Raw genomic sequence first — 23,234 nt, forward strand, 5'->3', positions numbered from 1 at the left:
AGAAAACGCTTTATCTCAAAATCCATTTCAATACAAACACATGCCTAAATACCCAGAATAACTTACTTCTTTTAAATTGAGAAATTAGATCTATTATGTTTGAAGAGATATTTGTATTCCAAGTTTATTCCAAATTCCCTGTTGTGCCCTACAAACTGGGGGCATTCACGCGTCACGCCGATGGCTGATATGAAGCCACTTGTTTACTCTAAATCCACTGAAATGATGCAATAATGCAATTTTGGGCAAGTATCCTCTGAACGTTATGACACAGATGTCAATTGCTCACGACTGACTTAAATGATATTTTCCGTTCTACTGTTTTGTGTTTCATGTTTCATGTTTCATAATTTATTGAGAGTATTGATCTGTTTACCAGGTAATTTTACTGTGGTACTGAGCTTAAATATTTAATTGCATTTTGGAAGTAATGTAGATTAGTTTCCATTTGACATTTTAACACACCCATGCCTTTCATTGGAAACAGAAGCCTTATTAAAGTTAAATGATTTGAATGTTGATCTGAGCCAGCTTTGCATAGCCAAAGTCTTTGTTGATCAGTGTGAAGTGTTCGCTTCCTGTATGTAATATGTTGTCTGGGGAATAGTCCTCGCTAGTATGATGAAGTGGAACTAATCACCTGTTCCACATATTGCTGGCACAATCATGGGGGTATTAATAGTTTGGGCGTTGTTGCTAATCAGGCTGGACAGTGCTGTCAACTCAAATTCATCAGAGAAGTATCAGTGTCCTGGTGTGACTAGAACAGACCGGCAGAGATGCTAACCTTGACATTAGTGGAATCATTGCAATATCTTGAAACAAATTCTGCCCTTATGATTTAGTTAGAAACCATACACTGAGGGAAGGGCCTCGGGGCCAGTCCACCGTTCACTGCCCCTCGAGACCAAGCAACACGTTCATTTGAGACTGTGTGAGATTCAAAGATTTACATATGAAGGTTCCATGAACTGACTTACCGTATTCGACCCATTAAGCGCCCCTCCCCCAATAAGCGCCCCCTCCTTCCCGGTTCGGAAAATTTATATAGTAATTATTTCGTTTTAAATGAAAATCGTCCGGGAACCGAGGTTTCCGGATATTTGAAGTCCATATAAGCGGGGCATGACTATATTCTGTTTATTTTAGATATTTGTGACTTTGAATATTATGCGCAGAAAAAAATTACACCGTACCCCTTCAGCGAAGTCCGGCAAACGAACAGGTGATGATGATGAGAAACTTCGTCAGTATACAAATTCGAAATTTGAGATAAAAAAAATCACCAGACATGTTGATTTACCGTTTAAATTGTATTTTTAGTTCACCTAGGCATCGTTTTATATCCAGGGATTAAGATTACCTTGTGTATTTTCTCGTAAACTAAGCCGGACACAGCAATCAGCTGTACACACGTTTTCTTGGAATCTACCGGTGATTCGGTCAAGACACACCCAATGATATAGCTTAACAGGATTTTAAATGCAAGGATCGGCAAAAGTTGTATCTGAAACTATTTTTTTATCAGGAAAAATATATTCCAATATCTTGTTAATTTAGATGCAGCTTTTACTAAACATATTTAAAATAATAATAACCCTAAGCGAAGCAGCTGATCGCTATTCCCGGGTATTATTTTTTACATGGAACCAGTCTGACCAGTCACCGTCAAGGCTCCCGTGCACGTGATCGCGAGAATTACGTGTTGACATAGAATCGTCCAACAATAACAAATGTGACTTTTAACGAATCAAAATATGGCATATATGATATATGTATCCATTCTCTGTCAACTTAAGTTTGTTTCAAGGCGTCAATAGCGGTAATCTGACCGTGGTTGCTGTTAATAACGGTGAGTTGTGCGATCTTCCGATCGCTTCACACACAATTTATTTTTTAATTAATTAAAACAATATTAAAGGAATTTTGAATAAAATTAATGAAATAAGTTACAAACAAAAGTCCAGATATACAAAGAACACTTTTTATAGCCAGACAGTGGAATAACATGAATAATTTGCAAACTTCAGTATGGATTTGTTGACATGGTATTTCCTGTGTTACGTGCTCACAGTAATGTCTTTCCATGGGGTAAAAAACATCAAAACTCATTAATTCGTGTATAATGCGCACCCCCTTCTACACAGCTGTGTTTTTTAAAAAAAAAGTGTGCACTATTCTCAAGAAAATACGGTAAGGCTTACTGATGAATTTACGCCAATTTGACCTGAATTGTCCCCAATAAGCGCCCACCCTTTCTGTCTTTTTTTAAGCGCCCTGGACGCTTAATGGGTCAAATACAGTAACCAGTTTTCAGCCCCTTATAAATGTACAAACATTGAGTTTTTTTAATAACTATTTTGCCGCTAACATTCTTGTGAATTAATGAACGATTATTCCATTGTACACATTGAAAATTCACAAGTTATCCATTTTCTGGTACATATTACCCCACTAAGTATAAAACAAGTCCTCAGTTACTAGAAACAATCAAAAGATTCATAACATTTCTTTGTCATGGTATAATTTGTTTGACATGTAAATTATTTCGGCACTATATCAAAGTGCTACGCTATTGTTATTATCATTATTTTAAATATGTGTAGCAAAAGCTGCAACTAGGGTAACACGATATTGGAATATACTCTACCTGGAATAATAATAGTTTCAGGTTCAATTTCTCCTGATCATTGCATCAAAATATCTTTATTTTTAAACCGATTCACCAGTAGATCCGGGAGAAAATGTGTGTACAGCTGATTTCTATTTCCAGCTTAGTTTACGATACAAATACACATGGTAAGCGAAATTTTTGCATAGAAAACAATGGTTAGCAGAACAGAAAATACATATGAATTGGTAAATCTAGTGATTTTTTAACGCAAATGTAACATTTTCAATGACCAAGTTTGTTATCGATCTTCTGTTCGTTCCTCTGAAGCAATACAATGTTGTTTTTGACTGCGCTTGAAATATCAGTATAATGTCAGCATGTGTGCTTGAGGGGACATGAAGGGAATTGACTGCTACCAGGATCAAAGCAGCAGGGTGCCCCAATGTGTCGGTTACTCATGAATGCGGCTGTGATTGTTTGTATATGGTCTCGGGATTTAGTGAAATATATTTTAAGAAATTACAAAAAGAACATACACTGTAACCTTTCTTCCATTCATTTATATAAAATGAATTATCACAGTTTCGATTATAGTAGATTTTTCCCAAAGCAGTTTTGTGACCAGACAAAGTTGATTTGTCAAGTGTTGTGGAGTTTTTGTGCAGCAATATCCTCTCTTCATTAATCATTGACCATTAACCATTCTTCTACAGGACTCCGATGATGATTCCGCGTCTCCGACTGTGCAAGGGCCAGCCCAACCAGACGTCAGGAGTTCCCCTGATGGGAGGGAGGAGGGGACGGAGGCGGTATCCCCCCAGACCAGGCCGGCCACCAACATCGTCCTCACTCTCCCTCCCATGCCAACAAAACCCCCAAAGTCAGAAGTTAAAGCTGGTACGTAGAGCTGGGCCTACCTTTAGAATACAGTACCACAAACTTTTAAAACACGTGACAATACCTTATGACGTAATTTGTTGTATTTTGTTGCCAGTCAAACCGGCGAAACAATGCCCTGTGACGTCAGGGGTCATTGAGTGTGCATAAGCTCCTCCCAGTGATCTATCATCTCTACACGAAATGTCATTGAATACGCCAAGCGCTGTGGAGAGTTTTGAATATTTGTTTACTGAATATAGCCTGCGGTGGTGCATTTTATAGCAAGCGCTAGTTTACGAAAGCACTTTTATTTTTTATATATTTTTTATTTCCTTTTTCTTGTATTTCAAGTGGCTAAAAGGGTTATAAATGGGAACTAATATACATATATTATTTTTATCGTTGCATTAATTGTCATTATTATGCACAAGAATGTAGTTTATTAGGGATATTATATTGGTGCTGAACACATCCAAATATCGCTTGTGTTAGGGTAGGTTACCCCCGAACTCTATCCTTAGCCCTTGGATCCCCTTTACGATCAATCACCCCTATACGATCATTAAGGTTAGGTACCCGTTTAGTGGCTATTCTGTCCTTAGCCCTTGGATCCCCTTTACGATCAATCATCCCTTCACGATCATTAGGGTTAGGTAGATCTACCCATTTAGTTTCTATTATAGATTCTACAGCGGCTCCTAATATTCTTCACACAAAAACATCGAGTAAAAAGAATGAAATGGTTTTGTGTCGAATACTTTGGCTACTGGAAACTGTCCTGGAACATTCACACAAGCCACTTTCACCTGACGAATTATTAAATAACACATCATTCATGCGTACTCGCGAGTTCAACGTCTGACGCCTTGAGCCGTTTTCAGTTCGCGCCATATCGGATCATTCCTAGCCACTGGGTATCTTGTAGATTATGGAATGGAACGAGTGTGCCAAATGGCATCGGGATCATTCGTAAGTGTCCATAGACTAAAGTCTCGAGACACCATACCTACATGTAACCTTCGTAAGGGTCCGTCACCTATTCAACCCTTTTCGTTCAGTTCCATAACGTCGTAGGCATTACTTGGTAAATTTGCACTTCGTTTAACAGTGTGGACGTAGCGCAGTCTGTTAGCTGACAGGCTAACAATCCGTAGGTCGCGAGTTCGCGTCCGACAAATTCTCACAAAAACTGGTTGCTTGTCTTTGAGACATGTGACCTACGACAGAGACCTCACGAGAAGTTGTGGTACTGTATTCTAAAGGTCTGTATTCTTTAGTGAAAAAGAGCATTAAGTTATTGGTTGATTTTCCCCTTGAGTTAGGATGGATGGCCTGCCTAATGGTAATGTTGTGATAATTTGTCCACCACTTACACACAGACAATATGTTCACCACTTTCACAGGGACATCTGATTGGCTTAGGTTTAGGGAATATCCCTTCTGGGTAATTCCCATTCTATTTTTAGCAACTCCAGTCGTTCCTGTGAATGATCAGATCTCACTTGGAGTCAATGTTTGTTTCTGTTGAATGACATGTGATCGCTTCTTGGTCAATTAATATGATGGAAATATATTATATATATTATAATCACTGTAACCATATCATGAATGATGTTATCAATATGATGAACTTTAGTTAGCTTCATGCATCAATACACTGTCTGTCTGTTCAGTGAACTATGTACAAACATTGCCAAACAGTTTATATGTGAGAGTGATTCCGCAGAGAACCATACCTCCAAATTATAAGGCACTTCATCATAATTGGGGCAGTTGGCTCAAAATATTGTATTCATACGCAGTTTCTAAAGTTTCTAAAATTTCTTCATTGAGTGAGATTACATCTATTATATGACTTTATATGATAAAGAAATTATTACACAAATACATTGTGTTTGACACACTAATTACATCGTGACCAAGGCAGGAAGTAGGCTCACCATGATGGGGAAAAGCCCTTCAGATAAGCTCCTTAAGCGCTAGTGTCATAACTCACTGTGAGTAGTTTGTTATCATCATGGCTATTTCTGTACCCCAAATCAGCAAAGCTCTTCTCTTCTCACAAAACATTTCATCTTTGTATTGTTAACATTTGACCAAATTTGTGTTTATTTAAGGCATGATGTTAATATTTACTGTATATATTTTAGGGGAGGAGGGTACAGCATCCACCATGCATAAAAAATTCCTATCTTATCTATTTATAGAATTCTCAACGGATTAAATCGGCATGATAATGCCCAAGAAAGATTTCATTTTCTGTTTTAGCCTTAGTCCTGAATGATTTGAAGGTGTTTGGTTTGTTTGACACTTGTTATCTTTGTGTACTGATCTAGGAAACTATATCCAACCTAAAAGAATGTTTATCTTACAGTGTAATTCAGCTTCAAAAGTTGAATTCATCCTATATTTCTCCTTGGATGCAATTCATTTTGGTCACACTTGAAGCTCAACACAGTTAGATCAGCAATTCTGGGTTAGAATTAAATCCCATTCACTCGTGTCTTCTCCCCATTCGTTTCCAACTTGTGTTATTCCAGGACAAGTCAAATAGCGACTCATGCCATTTTTGCGACTGGGTTCTTGTCCATGTGCAAACAGGCATAGTTAAAAGAATTGTCAACTCGTTGCATGATGATTCACGTATATATACCCCATGTCATATATATTCCAGATGCTATTTAAAACACATCGTGACTTACAGTACTTATACATTATGATTGAACACATTTAACTGTATCTGGGGTATATTTATAGATGCAAATGTAAAATAAGAAATTATTCCTTAGGGATTCTTTGATGGGTGTACTTTACGTCATATGCGCATTCTGATTGGTTTGTCGTATTTTCAAACATAACATTGAGTTGGTGATGAATGAAGCATTCTGATAGGTTTGTCGTATTTTCATACATAACACAGCGAGTGGTGACGAATGTTCCTCTCTCCATTCACTCAATTCTTCTTTCCATTCGCTCCACAGTCTCGGAGTTTGTGTGTACGTTCTGCGAAATCAAGTTCACGCGGCAAGATGAGTTGGACACACATTGTCGTAGTGACCTTCACAAGAAAAGATTGACCTCTGATGAAGGTCATGGGTGGAAGTTCCGAGCTCCGCCCCGTGGCCTCAGCAGTGAAGAATATGTCCTGTGCCTCAGGTAAAGTAGAAACACAACTGGTAGAATCAGTTTACTGGTAGTGTTTCCAAATGAGGTGGATCACTTTGTGAATGGAACGTCTTGTACATGTCGTGTTTTGAAAGTTTTCAGGAATTTGTTGGTCTGTGTTAGTACCTCATTTCACAATCCCTCTTAGTGCTATTTGTGTTCTAAGTAGGATGGTGCACTATTTTATTGGGGTAGTTAATTTATAATGGATCGTAATGGCGCACACTTACTAACCTATTAAATATGTCATACGCAAAATGTTTAGTTTTCTGTGTTCAACCTTTATGACACATCAATTAGGATTGATTGATGCTGATTTTCATTTCTTAGTTCAGTAAGCAAAGTACAGGGTCCCATTCCGCAAAGCGATCTTAGTGCTATGTTGATCGTAAGCCTATGCTGAAGTATGGCAGTTACGACCAACTTAGCACTAAGATCGCTTTGTGGAACAGGTTCCTGGTCATTAATGACTCAAGGGCAGGCAACTCTATATTATCGCGGTATGGCGATTTTGTGGTGTGATATGTGTGGATTATGTGGTTTACATTACTTCCTGCTTTGGATTATGTTTACCATGTCTAAACAAATGGGTTCTTTTCTTATCAATTTCGAATGGAGGTAGGGTAATTCCACTTCAAAACCATCATAACCAGAAACTATCATAAAAAAAAGTTAACATGTAAACTTAAGAGTAATCTTGACATGCCACAACGAGTCCTGTATTCGATCAAGCGATGAAATATCGTGCTTCGATTTGCATAAGTAAACAGTCGACGGGGGGTGTGGATTACGAGATTTATTGATACTGCTATAACACAGAGCCCGCGATAATATAGTCATACTATTTATGTATATATATGTTGGGGTAGCTAAATGGTAAAGGATGTTCGCCTGTCACAATGAGTTTGATGATGCCAAGATGGGTAGATTGGATGAAAACCATTTTCACTCATCCCTGCTGTGATGTCGAATTTTTTTATTAGTTATTTTATGTATTAAGGTACAAGAGTTCTTATAATCATAGTGATAAGAACACTTCTGGGCCGGGTCATTTGAGAAATAAAACTCTGTCTGCTTCAGGATCTTTTTAAGGATCTGATGTTTCATTGCTGTTTACATCTTCCTTCTGTGCAGGTTTTCTGAGATTGGGCGGTGTCCCTTTGGGGACAAGTGCACCCAGGCCCACTCAGAAGATGAGCTGAACGAGTGGAAGGAGAGGTTCAAGTTCCGGAAACAGCAGCTGCAGAAGGCACGGGACAGTCAGCTTCATGGCAACACCTACACGGAGCAACTGATGGAGAGGCTGACAAATGCAGAGAGTCCTAAAGCTGTGGTTGGTATTGTTTCATATTATTTCATGTTGATGCCAGATAGATCATCAAGGTTATAAAACTGGGCCCACTTGTACAAAGCAGAGTTTTCAGACTATTGTAACTCTATGTTAAGTTTTGGAATAACAATAGTTGTGCAAGGATGGTTTTCGTCCAATGGACCAAAGGTTATGGGCTGGGAATGCCAAATTAGAATATCAAAAAGCCCAACACTGATTCTGCTGTTTGTACCATGAGTGCCAAATCGATGGATTTACCATGAATCTGGTGAATGTGAGTGAGTGAGTGAGTATGGTTTTACGCCGCTTTTAGCAATATTCCAGCAATATCACGGCGGGGGACACCAGGAATGGGCTTCACACATTGTACCCATGTCAGGAATCGAACCCGGGTCTTCAGCGTGACGAGCGAACGCTTTACCCACTAGACTACCCGACCGCCCCCTGGTGAATGTGAATGCATTTATGATGTAAATGAAGCATACCCAAATACATTAGGAGAAACACACTTTGTCGTATAACCAAGTTAATCAGAAAGAGTACAAACACATAAAATGTAATAAACAAAAATATGTTTAATTTAAACATAGATAACGAAATCATCAGCTTACAGGCATAGGTCTACTCTCAATGCGGAGGTGTTTACAGATAAAGTGCTGAAGAAGATCAAAACTATTAATGAGTTATTGACACAAGGCCAAGGGACCAGTTTCTTATACTGCTCTTACAGTGTATGCTCATGCCTGACAATCTTAAGTGTAGCGAGAAATTCATAATGTTCATAAGTACTTTTACATAAAGCTACAGATAAATATTAGTAATACATGATGTGTGCTTCCATAGTTATAAACCATGCTGAATTAGTAAGACATTGATTCTGTGATGACTGTTTGATGTAATGTATGATGACTGTCCTGGCAACATCTGCTTAGATTGTTATTTGTTTTGGAGGTAACGTTTCTTTGCTTGCTCAAAAGAACAAAGCTTTTTTGATTACCTCCATTATCTTCCTTTGACGTCCATTAATTATTTCAAGGTGTTTGTGTCAGCTGAGATTCATCAGTGTTATATTCAGACTGGGTATTTATCTGAAGTATTGACTGTTAATGCCGTGTGCTAGGGTTGACATGACGACCTCCGTAAGATGCACCTCTCATTGCTCACCTTGTTCTGTTGCAGCTGGTTCACAACTTGGACTTCGTAAAAGTGCATGTCAACTCGGACCTCAAGGTCAACATGACAAACAAGAAGTGTACCAACGCCTGGACCTTCACCATCACCTCGAAGGTAAGGGATGGCAAACACATGGACTGACACAACAGACAGGAGGACAGACACAACAGACAGGAGGACTGGAACAACAGACATGAGGACAGACACAACAGACAGGAGGACTGACACAACAGACATGAGGACTGACACAACAGACACGAGGACAGACACAACAGACAGGAGGACTGACACAACAGACATGAGGACTGACACAACAGACAGGAGGACTGACACAACAGACAGGAGGACTGGAACAACAGACATGAGGACAGACAACAGACATGAGGACTGACAACAGACATGAGGACAGACACAACAGACACACGGACTGACAACAGACATGAGGACTGGAACAACAGACACAAGGACTGACAACAGACAGGAGGACTGGAACAACAGACATGAGGACTGGAACAACAGACATGAGGACTGGAACAACAGACATGAGGACAGACACAACAGACAGGAGGACTGACACAACAGACAGGAGGACAGACACAACAGACAGGAGGACTGGAACAACAGACATGAGGACAGACACAACAGACAGGAGGACTGACACAACAGACAGGAGGACTGACACAACAGACATGAGGACAGACACAACAGACAGGAGGACTGGAACAACAGACATGAGGACTGGAACAACAGACAGGAGGACAGACACAACAGACAGGAGGACTGACACAACAGACATGAGGACAGACACAACAGACAGGAGGACTGGAACAACAGACATGAGGACAGACACAACAGACACGAGGACTGGAACAACAGACATGAGGACAGACACAACAGACAGGAGGACTGGAACAACAGACATGAGGACTGGAACAACAGACATGAGGACAGACACAACAGACAGGAGGACTGGAACAACAGACATGAGGACTGGAACAACAGACATGAGGACAGACACAACAGACAGGAGGACTGGAACAACAGACAGGAGGACTGACACAACAGACAGGAGGACTGACACAACAGACAGGAGGACTGGAACAACAGACATGAGGACAGACAACAGACATGAGGACTGACAACAGACATGAGGACAGACACAACAGACACAAGGACTGACAACAGACATGAGGACTGGAACAACAGACACAAGGACTGACAACAGACAGGAGGACTGGAACAACAGACACGAGGACTGGAACAACAGACATGAGAACAGACACAACAGACATGAGGACAGACACAACAGACATGAGGACAGACACAACAGACATGAGGACTGGAACAACAGACACCAAGACATACACAAGGACTGACACAACATACACCAGGACAAACACAACAGACATGAGGACAGACACCAGCACACAAGGACACAGACATGAGGACAGACACAACAGATATGAGGACAAACACATGGACAGACACCAGGACTGACACAACACACACTAGGACTGACACAACAGACACCAGGACTGACACAACAGACATGAGGACAGACACCAAGACGGACACAACAGACATGAGGACTGACACAACAGACACGAGGACAGACACAAGGACTGACACAATAGACATGAGGACAGAAATAACAGACACGAGGACAGACACATGGACTGACACAACAGACACTAGGATGGACACAACAGACACCAGGACAGACACACAACAGATATGAGGCCTGACACAGCAGACACATGGACAAACAGACATTCACCTACAATAGACAGGGCAAATATACTATCTCTTGGGACCGCCTCTGTGGTCTAATGGTAGAGCGTCAGCCCGGAGAGTGGAAGGTCCGGGGTTCGATCCCCAGCTGCGTCATACCAAAAGACGTTAAAAGATGGTACATGTTATTACCCTGTCTGGCGCTCGGCATTAAGGGGCTAAAACAAGGACTGGTCAGCTCGGAGTCAGTATACTGTTATCTAAGTGGGGTATTCATGTTAAACTGCGGCATGGTATCTCAGTGTGCTAGTACTATAAATCGGCGTCAGTCCGGACTAGTACAAGCAGCCACATACACACTCATACACACACATGTGCATGCACGTCGCTATGAAAGTGCAATAGTCTTGGACGCAACGTTAAACCCCATTTCACCTCACCTACTATCTCTACTAGTTATGTTTTTATTCTCAATGATGATTAGAGAAAATTCATTTACTTGGAACAAACTTCCACTTGAAAGCTTGGAAATGGGTTTTTGAGACAGTCAGCATTGATCGGAGAAGGGAGCCTTCTAGTAATGTTGTCTTTTGGCTAGAGTCTGACAAAAAATAATAGCACCCTATTCACACACTCATTCACCCTCCTGCAGAACAACTGGTATCACTTCAATCTATGTGGTTGCATAGAATAGAAACCCACTCACCCTCCAACAGAACAACTGGTATGTCTTAAATCTTTCTGGCTGTATAGAATAGAAACCCACTCACTCACTCCTACAGGACAGCTGTACTGGTGTAATATTGGTAGCTCTCTCACACCTCCTCCTCCTCCTCCCACAGATCTGCCTGCACAGCGTAGCCCTTCTTGACGACGTGAACCGCAGCTACTTCTACATCTCGTCCATCTCCGTGGGCCCCAAGAAGACCCAGAAGTACCAGAACCTGGAGCACCAGTGCCAGGAGTGGATCAACCAGGACACGGCCAACAAGGGCCACGGGGAATACGTCTACAGGGTCAAGGTCAGCCACTCGCACAAAAGTTAATCAAAATTTGGCAAAAACAATTATCCATTGGTGGTCATTACTGTTAGTTGAATTGTGCCCTGGCAAATAGAAATTACTGCATAGTGAAAGTAAAATACTGTATTAAACCCCTGTGAGACCACCAAATGTAACCAGGGACGAGGATCTCCCGTGAATCCGTGAATTTTAGTGACATCAAATTTGTGAAAATCTGATGCCTTCCCCCATTAACACCCCCAAATTATGGACAACGCTCCATTGCAAAGATGTTTCAGCTGAAAAGGAAAATATCCATTCTCATCCCCATGTAACATGTAAATTGACATTCATATAAATATCGTAAGAAATTGTTAAACGTACAGAAGAAAACAGCATTTATGAACTTATTTCCAAACTAACCAATTTGTGAAAGTGATAATGAAGTAACATGGTCACAAAATTTTTAGACCCATGAAGATCCAGGTTACAAAAGGTCTACAGCTACCTATGCTTGCCATAAGTGGCGACTATGCTTATCGTAAGAAGCGACTAACGGGATCGGGTGGTAAGACCAACTTGATCGATGCATGTCATCATATCCCAATTGCGTGGATTGATGCTCATGATGTCAATCACTGGATTGTTTGGTCCAGACTCAATTATTTACACACTGCTGTCATATAGCTGGAATATTGCTGAGTGCGGTGTTAAACAACAAACAAACAAATACTCATGCTTGATTGTTGCATGTCATGAAGGATGCTTCCCACTCAGCCTGCTCAGATTGGATGTGCACGAGTATGTTATGTTGTGACACACGTCACTGCTGGGATGCTGTCAAGTATTGGTTGTGAAGATTTCCCATGATGACGACTAGACTTACAGTCTGACATTGTGCACACTAACTCTTTCCTTCCTGGGGCAGAACTACTGTTCAAATAAGCGTTAAACCCAACTCACTCACTCACTCCAGGTTGTATTCAAGACCGACCTGTATGGCACGTTCCGGCAGTCCATTGTGTTTGACTTTGGCCTGGAGGCGGTGATGGCGCGGGAGATGCAGGTGGAGTCTGCGCCGGTGATGGACACAGAGAAGCTGACCAAGGACCTCATCCTGACCGACTCCAGCAGGTGGACAGACGAGAAGGTGGAAATTACACCCTTTGAACCTATGTAAGTTGGACTGGAAGTGTAAGATGTGATGGCAATGTTGTTTTGTGTAGGCCTACAGACTGCCCCATTTGTTATGGGAAGGTTTTGTCATGATGGCATTTTATGACAGGACATCATTCAACATCTCCTGCCTTGGTCTAGTGGTAGAGCGTCCATCCGGAGAGTGGAAGGTCCGGGGTTCGATCCCCAGCCGCGTCATACCAAAAGACGTTAAAAGATGGTACTTGTTGTTACCCTGTCTGGCGCTTGGCATTAAGGGGCTAAAGCAAGGACTGGTCGTCTCGGAGTCAGTATACTGTGTCTGAGTGGGGTATTCATGTTAAACTGCGGCATGGTATCTCAGTGAGCTAGCACTATAAATCGGCATCAGTCCGGACTAGTACAAGCAGCAACCCAAACACACAAACAAGTACATGCACGTCGCTATATAAGTGTAATAATCTTGGACCCCATTTCACCTCACCTCTCCTGCCTTGTGTTACGACGAAAGTCATTCTCTCATTTGCACTCCTAAATGGTTGAAACATTGTCTGTTTTAGCTCCAACCCGTATTCTGGCACTGAGAAGAGCCTACTGTCGAAGTACACGTTACCTCGGCCAGAGAAGCTCTCCATGTCGGAGACCATCGTCCAGACCCTCAGCAAGGAGAACTACCGCCTGTGGATGCATGAGATGCTCTACCTGGAGGAGATGGCCCAGCTCAGCTTTGTGTCCAGGTTAGCCATGACAGATACTTCCCCATATTCCTCCATTGTGCTGCTGAGCCAAATTAAACAAAATATAAGTCACATCACGCAGATTTGAGTGTCTTGGTCAGAGCAGCCAAGGACAGACACATCACAATATACCTCAACTGTACTGCTGTAACAAATTAAACAAGAATATAATCACATTCACAGAGTTGGGCCTCTATGTCATGCACTCAGACTGTCACTCCTGAACTGAGGTTATGGATTTCACTTGAAGGATAAACGTTGATGATCTGTATCAGTCCTTTCCATCCACAATAAACAAACATGAGGGTATATCTGTACTGTTCAAGGAGAACATCACTACTCACTGAGATCACACTGAAGCGTTACTAATGCAGACTATGGCATACATTGTGCTACAATCTCATTCTTCCTCACAGATTCAATGTAAAGACCTCGCTCCAGCTGGTGAATCGCTTTCTTCTGATGCCCGGCGCCCTGTCGACTGCGAAGTACGCCCACGATGGCCAGCTGTTTGCCCGGATGCTCCTGGAGGATGACCTGTCCGAGGACTCCATGGGCGGGCGGCTCATCCTGATGAACTCCCAGATGGCACTCATTGCACCTGCCGTCGCTGATGCGGAGGGAAAGCTGATGAAGACAGACCAGGTCTCATTCCACATTATCTTGTCTGTTTGAGAAAGAAAAGGCCAATCTGATGTTAAAGCCAAAAATGAAACTGTTTGTGTAAGGGATTTGTTGCCTGAAAGCATTTATGTTGTTGGAAGAATTAGTATCCAGCGTCTTCTCCATATCTATTGTAATCAAAAGCATTCTTTCAGTGTTTTAAAGTGGGGTGGAGTAGCCTAGTGGTTAAAGTGCTTGCTTGTCACGCTGAAGACACAGGTTTGATTCTCCACATGGGCACAATGAGTGAAGCCCATTTCTGGTGTTCCCTGCCGTGATATTGCTGGAATATTGCTGAAAGCAGAGTAAAACCAAACTCACTCACTTCAGTGTTTTACAGGGGCCGCATGTCCCAGAGATGATACAATTCATTGTGCAGAGTTGCTTCTGGTTATCATTGTTCAAATCCCAGATGTTCCTTCATTATGAGCCGCAGTTTGTCATCACCATACCCCTACTTTGGGTTCCCCCAGTACAAGGAACATCTTGTCATATTTTGTCAAACACACTGAAACTGTTTGAATCAGGGGCAAACTCACTCACAAGATGCAAAGCCTGTCAGGTTTGTAAGCCATGATATTATTAGATGTATTGAGTGTGTATTATATCCAGACTATATGGTTTCTTCCGTAGGTGTATGAAGCGTTGATAGAGGACAAGGGAAAGAACTTCATCTTCCTACGACTCTCTGCTCGCTGCATCAGAGAACTCAACTTGTCATGTGACCAGGAATTTGAAGCTCAGGTAGAGTTAGTCAGGGAAGGCAGGAAAAGGTTGAACAACAGTGATTGGTCCACAGCTGTCAGATGACTGGCGGTCAAGTTGATGAAATAGTTAACTGTAATGCCATCACAAGCTTAGATAGGAGCGTGTTGTGTAGAGTGGGATGGAGAAATATCGCAATAAGTTTTTATTCATACACATTCTTCAAAATTCATGATAGTCTGTTCGCCCAAGACTACTAAGATGTGCTGATGACTAGGAAAAATCCAGTGATGGTAATCCCCAATGACTAGCAGCATTTGAGGGCTATAATTCTGAACCATTTTTCAATGATTCATTTTTTATATAAAATGGAACTGAATAAAACTGTAAACATAGTAAATATTTTTGCTTCATTGAAGCAGGACTAGCTACAAAATCTTGACAACTGGTGAAATGTGGTTTCCACTCGTCATCTGGAGTAGTCTTTAAAAAGACTGTATGGGGTTAAGGTCTCAGGGTGCCATTGTACAAAACAACCTTAGCACTACGACTGTCGTAAGTCTATGTTATAAGTCTATGTTAAAGTATGGGAGTTTCTATCACCTTAGTGCTAAGATCGCTCTGTACCACAGCACCCTGGCCTATAGAACATTTGAGTGTGATAGAGAAATGTGTATTGACTGTATGGGTTAAGGTCCCAGGCCTTTAGAAGATTTGAGTGTGATAGACAAATGTCTATTGACTGTAGGGGTTTCAGGCAGACTGTGCTCCATTATCATGTCTCATTTTTGGTCAAGGTCGAGAAATTATAATTATTTATATAACATCATACATATCATACCTCATCATCTGTCCATTCCTGGGACTGCCAACTGACCCAAGTCTCCCTATAGTATCTGTGTCAGTCTGGGGTCTGTGTTGTTCCAGGTCCAGTTCCAGCTGAATCGCCTGTCCAAGTGTGAGATGCACTCAGCTGTGGATAAGCTGCCCACGCTGGACATCGTGTTTCCCCCCAAGAGCGATCCAGCCATTCCGTGGACTCCAAACAGGTACAGTACTGATTGTTTACTGGCAAGAGGGTGAAACTGTGGATGTTCATTTGTGACAGATGTAGCACACCTGTCTCAGGCAAAGGCCTGCTTGTCCAACTTCAGCATCGGTCATCTTTCCTCTAGTATAGTTGGGCTCAACCTTTGTGAACTTGGGTTGACCTATGCACTGTGGTGAGGACCTCTCTGTGCATTTTGACCTCTCTGAACATTAATGAAGCTGAAACGAAACATGCCCGCTCCTCTGGATGCGGACACAGTTACAGCCCCTTGTTCCAAACATAACACATCACCCAATATAAACTTATTGTAATTCCTTAAACTTCTACTTGAGAGGGTCTTGTGGGGCATTCACTAACAGCATGTCTCTCTTCCAGGCAGTGGAACGGGGACATGGACAACAAGCTGAATGTGAAGCAGAAGGAGGCCATAGTGGGTGTGGTCACCGATCTCAATGTCAAGCTGCCCCCACTCCTCATCGTGGGGCCATTTGGGACCGGGAAGACATTCACCATGGCACAAGCAGCCAAGCAGGTCCTCAAGCAGGATGACACCAGGATCCTTATCTGTACCCACTCAAACAGGTGAACTGCCCCTCTCAGATGCTAGACAGGGGCCACAATATGTTTACTCCTGTACCCACACCAACAGGTGAACTGCCCCTCTCAGATGGGTGGAGCAGAGTTACTGGGACTCATAGGGGCCACAATGTTTCCTCCTGTACCCACACCAACGTATGTTTTTGTCATTTGCACATCAATCTACACACTGAACTGCCTTCCTTGACAACAGTATATGGATCTATACCGAAATGTCGCCTTTACTGTAAAATAAGAAGTTATCCAATTGTGTCTACTTTGTTAACCTCAGTGTTGGGTTTCAGGTCAGGGGATTTCAGTAATCAATTGATAATATTAATAATTTATATCTTTTCATTTACATCTATTAATATGCAAGAAAACCTTAGCCCCACATATTGATTGATAATTTACAGACTGCTGTCATATAGCTGGAATATTGCACAGTGCGGTGTTAAACAACAAACAAACATCATTGTTAATATGCAAGAAAACTTGACCGCCCATATCAATTGATTTTGATATAGTACTGGAGTGAGACTGATCCAGGATTCTTCTATTGCTTTGCTTGTAGTGCGGCAGATCTGTACATCCGAGAGTTCTTCCACCCGTATGTGGAAGACAACCACCCAGAAGCACGGCCACTGCGTGTGTTGTACCGGCAGCGCTGGGTGCAGACAGTGTCCGACATTGTCCTGGACTATTGTCTGTGGGACAAGTCCGTGGGGCTGTTCCGGTATCCTGGGCTGGAGGACCTCGAAAAACACAGGATCGTCATCACCACACTCAGCACGTCACGATACATCAGTGACCTTGACCTACCATCAGGTGAGAAGGAAACATGTCAGCACTTGCCTATTAAACCCAAACAGTTTGGCACAGTTAAAGCGATATGCGTGGGAAATTCTTGTTTTGATAGTTTTTCTCTTGTGATATACTCTTCATAAAAAGTAGGGGATCATGCCATATAAATGTTAAGACCAAGTATGTCATGTTAACTCCAGTAATATGAAACAATCGGGTGGGCCCTTAACGTTTTTTGAGTGGTACAGGAACAGCCCTGTGGCTCTTGTTCAAAGAGCTGACTAAAATGGTGATTTGGTGTGAGTGAGTGAGTTAACATTTATAGTCACATCGGCTGTGTTTCAGCCATATAGTGACCAGAATTAGTTAAATACTACTCAAGAGACCTGTGATCTTGGGTAGAATCGGTCTTCAGTATCCCATGCTTGTCGTAAGAGACGTTTATGCTTGTTGTAAGAGGTGACTAACGGGATCAGGTGGTCAGGCTCGCTGACTTGGATCAATGCTCCTGATGTCAGTCACTGGATTTTTGAGTCCAGACTCGATTATTTACAGACAGACGTCATGTACCTGGAATATTCCTGAGTGTGGCGTTAAACAACAAACAACAAATATAGTGATTTAGTTTGCATATTTTTCGCAAACATGCAGCTTATCTGGAGCTGTGTCCTATAGAGTAGCAACAAAGACAACGTTTTGACCTTCTCCAACGTGGAATCAGCAGGGAAGACAATGATGTAACAACAGTTTTTCTCGCTACAGACTTGTTGCTTTGTCTAGACTTTGTTGTTGCTGGCTAGGATGTGAGTCATTATCTCAGCGTTTGCTTGTTCATATCTCTGCATAATATATTTATGACGTGTGAGTACTAGTGAGTGATGTGGTTGTTGGTCTCTGTCCACCAAGGTTTCTTCACCCACATCTTCATAGACGAGGCAGCACAAGCTCTGGAGAGCGAGACTCTCATCCCTCTCGCCATGGCAGGAGAATCCACAAGGATCGTACTGGCGGGGGATCACATGCAGGTTTGTCACTACATCTTTCACTAAGTCAGAAACTCGCTACATCTTTCACTAAGTCAGTCACTCGCTACATCTTTCACAAAGTCAGTCACTCGCTACATCTTTCACTGAGTCAGTCACTCGCTACATTTTTCACTAAGTCAGTCACTCGCTAAGTGGACCATCTTCATGGTCTAGTGGTAGAGCGTCCACTGAGAGAGAGCGGAAGGTCCGGGGTTCGATCCCCGGCTGCGTCATACCAAAAGACGTTAAGAGATGGTACTTCTTGCTACTCTGTCCGGTGCTCGGCATTATGGGGCTAAAACAAGGACTGGTATGTTGAGTGAGGTATTCATGTTAAACTGCAGCATGGTATCTCAGTTGGCTAGTACTATAAATTGGCATCAGTCCGGACTAGTACAAGCAAGCGCACACACACACACACACACACACACACACACAGACACACAGACACACACACACACACACACACACACACACACACACACACACACACACACACACACACACACACACACACACACACACACCGCTATATAAGTACAATAAGATGCAACTTTAAACCCAATTTCACCTCACCTAACTCTTTCACTTGCTGAATCTTTCACTAAGTCTGACATGAATACTTTCTCCCATTAAGTCCCTTGTACCTGCTAAGTCACTTGCGATATCTTTCACCTGCTAAATCACTCACTAAGTCAGGTAGAGAATTGCTAAAAGTGCCGTGAAACTACTGACTGTTCCAGCTAAGTCCTGAGGTGTACTCGGACTACACCCGGCAGCAGGGTTTCCACTCCTCCCTCCTGGAGCGTCTGTACGAGCTGTACCCAGCCGACTCCGCCTGCAAGATCATGCTGTGTGAGAACTACAGGTCACACTCTGCCATCGTGGACTTCACGTCCGAGCTGTTCTACGACAACAAGCTGATCGCCAGCGGGAAGCTGACTGCCCACAACAGCCACTACCCACTGACCTTCTACGCAGCCAAGGGGGAGGAGATCCAGCACGCCAACAGCACAGGCTTCTACAACAACTCCGAGGTGAGACAAGGGAGATAACTAGTGGATCACTGAGATATTACCATCTGAAATATATTTGAATAAAAAAGACACATTTGTAATGAGATACACAGACAGTTGACAGATAAGATGTAATGCTGGGTTTTTGCGTCCACCAGGTGTACGAAATTGTTGAAAGAGTCGATGAACTGGTGAAGAAATGGCCAGAGGACTGGGGACCCATTGAGGATAGTGGGATTGGCGTTGTAGCTCCCTACTCTGACCAGGTGAGCCCAACAAACTTTAGAAATTGAAATGAAATCAGGAATTGTAATTAATGGAATGTTAAGTTCTTTTATGCTAACTGAAAACAATTGTGCAAAGTATTTTAGCTTGTGCATGTCAAGACAGTAACTTACTTGCTTGAACATAATAATACAGCCACGTTCAGAAAAATAGAAGAAACATAGTGTAGTTACTTTATAACCCTGCCTTTAATCATAGAATTACATAACCCTGCCTTTAATCATAGAATTACAGATTTGACCTGGCCACATGCCAACATGATAATGATTGCTCTCATAGTTTTGAGAAAAGTTGCTAAATGCTGAGCCATTGAATTACCAGCAGATCTTAACAAGTCAATTTTGTAAGAGCAGCCATTCCAGAATACTTATCCCATTTTGATATTAGGTGATCCGTATCCGAGCTGAGATGAGGAAGAAGAAGATGTTCAACATCTCTGTGGAGCGAGTGCTCAACGTGCAGGGTAAGCTGCAGCTTCCTCTCACCTTGACCTTCCTCTCACCCTGACCTTCCTCTCACCTTGACTTTCCTCTCAACTTGACCTTCCTCACCCTGACCTTCCCCTCATCTTGACCTTCACTGATATTGTGATGGAAGAGGAAGTTAGGAGAATGAGAAGTTGACAAATAGACGTCTGCTGTCTAATCTTCAATAAACACACTCTCATGTAGTTCATTCCACAATGAGGCAACTGTAATTTTTTCCACCACAATTTTGTATGCTGATATATGAAAAAACATGAAAAGCTTCTACTCATCCTCTGAATGTGGTTGTTGACAATGTTGAACCGTCGGAATAGTGCAAGCTTCCTACACTGAATCTTGTTCCTAATAACCTTGTTCCTTTGCTTCACTGGATAATGGTGAACTAAATGTTGCAATGTTAACATTGCTTTGCAGTTTATGTTATGATCTGCCTTATACTGTTTTCGTGTAACACTCTTTTATATTCTTTTCCAGGCAAACAGTATCGTGTGATCATCTTAAGCACAGTGCGGACACGCCACACTTGCCGTTCAGACACAAGTGTTGAGGACCTAATGGACTATGGCTTCCTGTCGAATGTGAAGCTCCTCAATACAGCAATCACACGTGCTCAGTCTCTTGTCATCGTTGTCGGCGACCCAGTTTCCCTCTGCCTTGTTGGCAAGTGCAGGTATATAAATAAATAGATTGGGTGATTAATAGTGATTCAGTGGCTTTTGATTAGCGAAACAAAAAAATAAATGGCATACATGTTTCCATAAACCAGAAAAACATTAGGTCATGTCTGATTGGCCGATAGTAGAATAGGCAGGGCTAGTGTGGTATTATTGTGTTAAACAATGTCCCTGATTGAGTACTGTTGTCTACATTTTTTTTTGCACGTGTGGGTGTGTATGTGGCGGCTTGTACTAGTCTGGACTGATAACAATTTATGGTACTAAGCCACTGATATACCATGCCGCAGATTGACATGAATACCCCTCATTACATTCACAGTCCCATGAAGAATCATGGTTAGAATTGAATACCCCACTCAGACACAGTATACTGACTCCAATCCGACCAGTCCTTGTTTTAGCCCCCTTAATGCCAAGCGCCAGACAGGGTAACAACATGTACCATCTCTTAACGTCTTTTGGTATGACATTGTCAGGGATGAAACCCCGGACATTCCGCTCTCCGGGCAGATGCTCTACCACTAGACCACGGAGGCAGTCCACCAAAGTAGTAACTGGCTTGGACCTGCATCACTTAGGGCTCTCCTATTCTAGCTATGTTGCCATATAACTGTTCAAGGCAGAGTTAAACACTACTCATTCACTCACTGAATGCATGTTAAACATCAACCTTCTGATGAACTGATATCCAGGTGTTTTAGTTGGAGAGTGAGCCATGCTGACCACCTCCTGATTCTCTCCCCAGGAAAGTGTGGGAGTACTATCTGGAGATCTGCAACAAGAGCAGCAGTTTCCACGGCATGACCTGGACGAGTCTCCGTTCACAGCTGGACGGCGCGGAAATGACCAAGACGTATGTCCTGAATCCCCTGGCACCGGAATTTGTCCCGAATCGTTTGTTCCACAACACCCAGTCGGCAGCAGACGCAGCGGGCCAGTTCCTCCAGGGGATGCCCCACAACATGCCCTGGCAGCACCTCAGTCCGTACCATCCCATGACAACATCGTATGGACACTCCGTCATTCAGCCGGTAGGTGCACATGGATGCAGTAGGGCTTTACTTTGTTACAGATGTCTCAGTGAATGTAATCACTTTAACATGTTAATGAAAAAGACTGCAATATTTGCCTCACTCTGTCACATTGTTGATAAAAGGCTGCAGCCAGAAAAGTTGCTATCTGTTCTCAATAAGATTTCGTCAGTTCCAGCTGTTAAGGTCTTTTCACATAAAAATATTTTGTTTGGGACAAAAAGGATGCATGACTGTCGATTCTAAATTAATTGCATTATCTTGCTTTCAACTCTCTTTTGAGGGAGTTAAAAGTTAACGTTGCATCAGCATTATTTTTAGAAACAAATTTGTCAAACATTTCGGCATAACAATATTATATTTGCCTCTTATGGGACTGATATGACTATGAAGTAGAACCATTTCACTCATTCATTCATTAGCTCACAGACTACAATCGCAGTCATCTGCTGTTTTACTCACCCACTTTCTCACACTATTTTTATTTCACACCCTCAGACTCATGGTCTTACATTCACTATCTCACCCTCTATCTGACACTCACTATCTCACCCTCACTATCTCACCCACTATCTGACACTCACTATCTCACCAACTAGCTGATGCTCACTATCTCACCCATTATGTGACACTCACTATCAGACATTCACCATTTCACCCACTATCTGACACCCACTCTCACCCACTATCTGACAATCACTATCTCACCCACTATCGGATGCTCTCTCACCCACTATCTGACACCCACTATCTGACAATCACTATCTCACCCACTATCTGACACTCTCTCACCCACTATGTGACCCTCTCTCACCCACTATGTGACCCTCTCTCACCCACTATCTGACACACTCTCAGCCACTCTGTGATACTCACTATCTCACCCACTATCTGACACTCACTCTCACCCACTATGTGACCCTCTCTCACCCACTATGTAACACTCTCTCACCCACTATCTGACACTCTCTCAGCCACTCTGTGACACTCACTGTCTCACCCACTAACTGACACTCACTCTCACCCACTATCTGACACTCTCTCACCCACTATCTGACACTCTCTCACCCACTATCTGACACTCTCTCACCCACTATCTGACACACTCTCAGCCACTCTGTGATACTCACT

General features: G+C 42.4%; 1 protein-coding gene and 1 pseudogene across 2 annotated transcripts in view; both read left to right on the plus strand.

Annotated features, from left to right (window-relative positions):
- LOC139469549 (probable helicase with zinc finger domain) overlaps positions 1–23,234 on the plus strand; it is a 65,328-nt gene that overhangs the window by 35,152 nt on the left and 6,942 nt on the right. For both annotated transcript variants that reach the window (XM_071251740.1, XM_071251739.1), the window contains exons 6-23: positions 3,328–3,511; positions 6,475–6,649; positions 7,793–7,991; positions 9,168–9,275; positions 11,735–11,914; positions 12,870–13,069; positions 13,609–13,785; positions 14,202–14,430; positions 15,082–15,192; positions 16,081–16,202; positions 16,580–16,786; positions 17,355–17,608; positions 18,491–18,609; positions 19,353–19,646; positions 19,784–19,891; positions 20,298–20,373; positions 20,870–21,065; positions 21,818–22,103. In XM_071251740.1, coding sequence (XP_071107841.1) covers positions 3,328–3,511; positions 6,475–6,649; positions 7,793–7,991; positions 9,168–9,275; positions 11,735–11,914; positions 12,870–13,069; positions 13,609–13,785; positions 14,202–14,430; positions 15,082–15,192; positions 16,081–16,202; positions 16,580–16,786; positions 17,355–17,608; positions 18,491–18,609; positions 19,353–19,646; positions 19,784–19,891; positions 20,298–20,373; positions 20,870–21,065; positions 21,818–22,103 — 3,225 coding nt within the window. The remainder of the gene's footprint in view (positions 1–3,327; positions 3,512–6,474; positions 6,650–7,792; positions 7,992–9,167; positions 9,276–11,734; positions 11,915–12,869; positions 13,070–13,608; positions 13,786–14,201; positions 14,431–15,081; positions 15,193–16,080; positions 16,203–16,579; positions 16,787–17,354; positions 17,609–18,490; positions 18,610–19,352; positions 19,647–19,783; positions 19,892–20,297; positions 20,374–20,869; positions 21,066–21,817; positions 22,104–23,234) is intronic.
- On the plus strand, positions 9,708–10,497 carry LOC139468835 (uncharacterized protein DDB_G0290685-like; annotated as a pseudogene).

The sequence above is a fragment of the Haliotis cracherodii genome, unplaced genomic scaffold, assembly GCF_022045235.1.
Source record: "Haliotis cracherodii isolate W230 unplaced genomic scaffold, xgHalCrac1.p SCAF_2, whole genome shotgun sequence".
In the NCBI taxonomy this organism is placed as follows: domain Eukaryota; kingdom Metazoa; phylum Mollusca; class Gastropoda; order Lepetellida; family Haliotidae; genus Haliotis; species Haliotis cracherodii.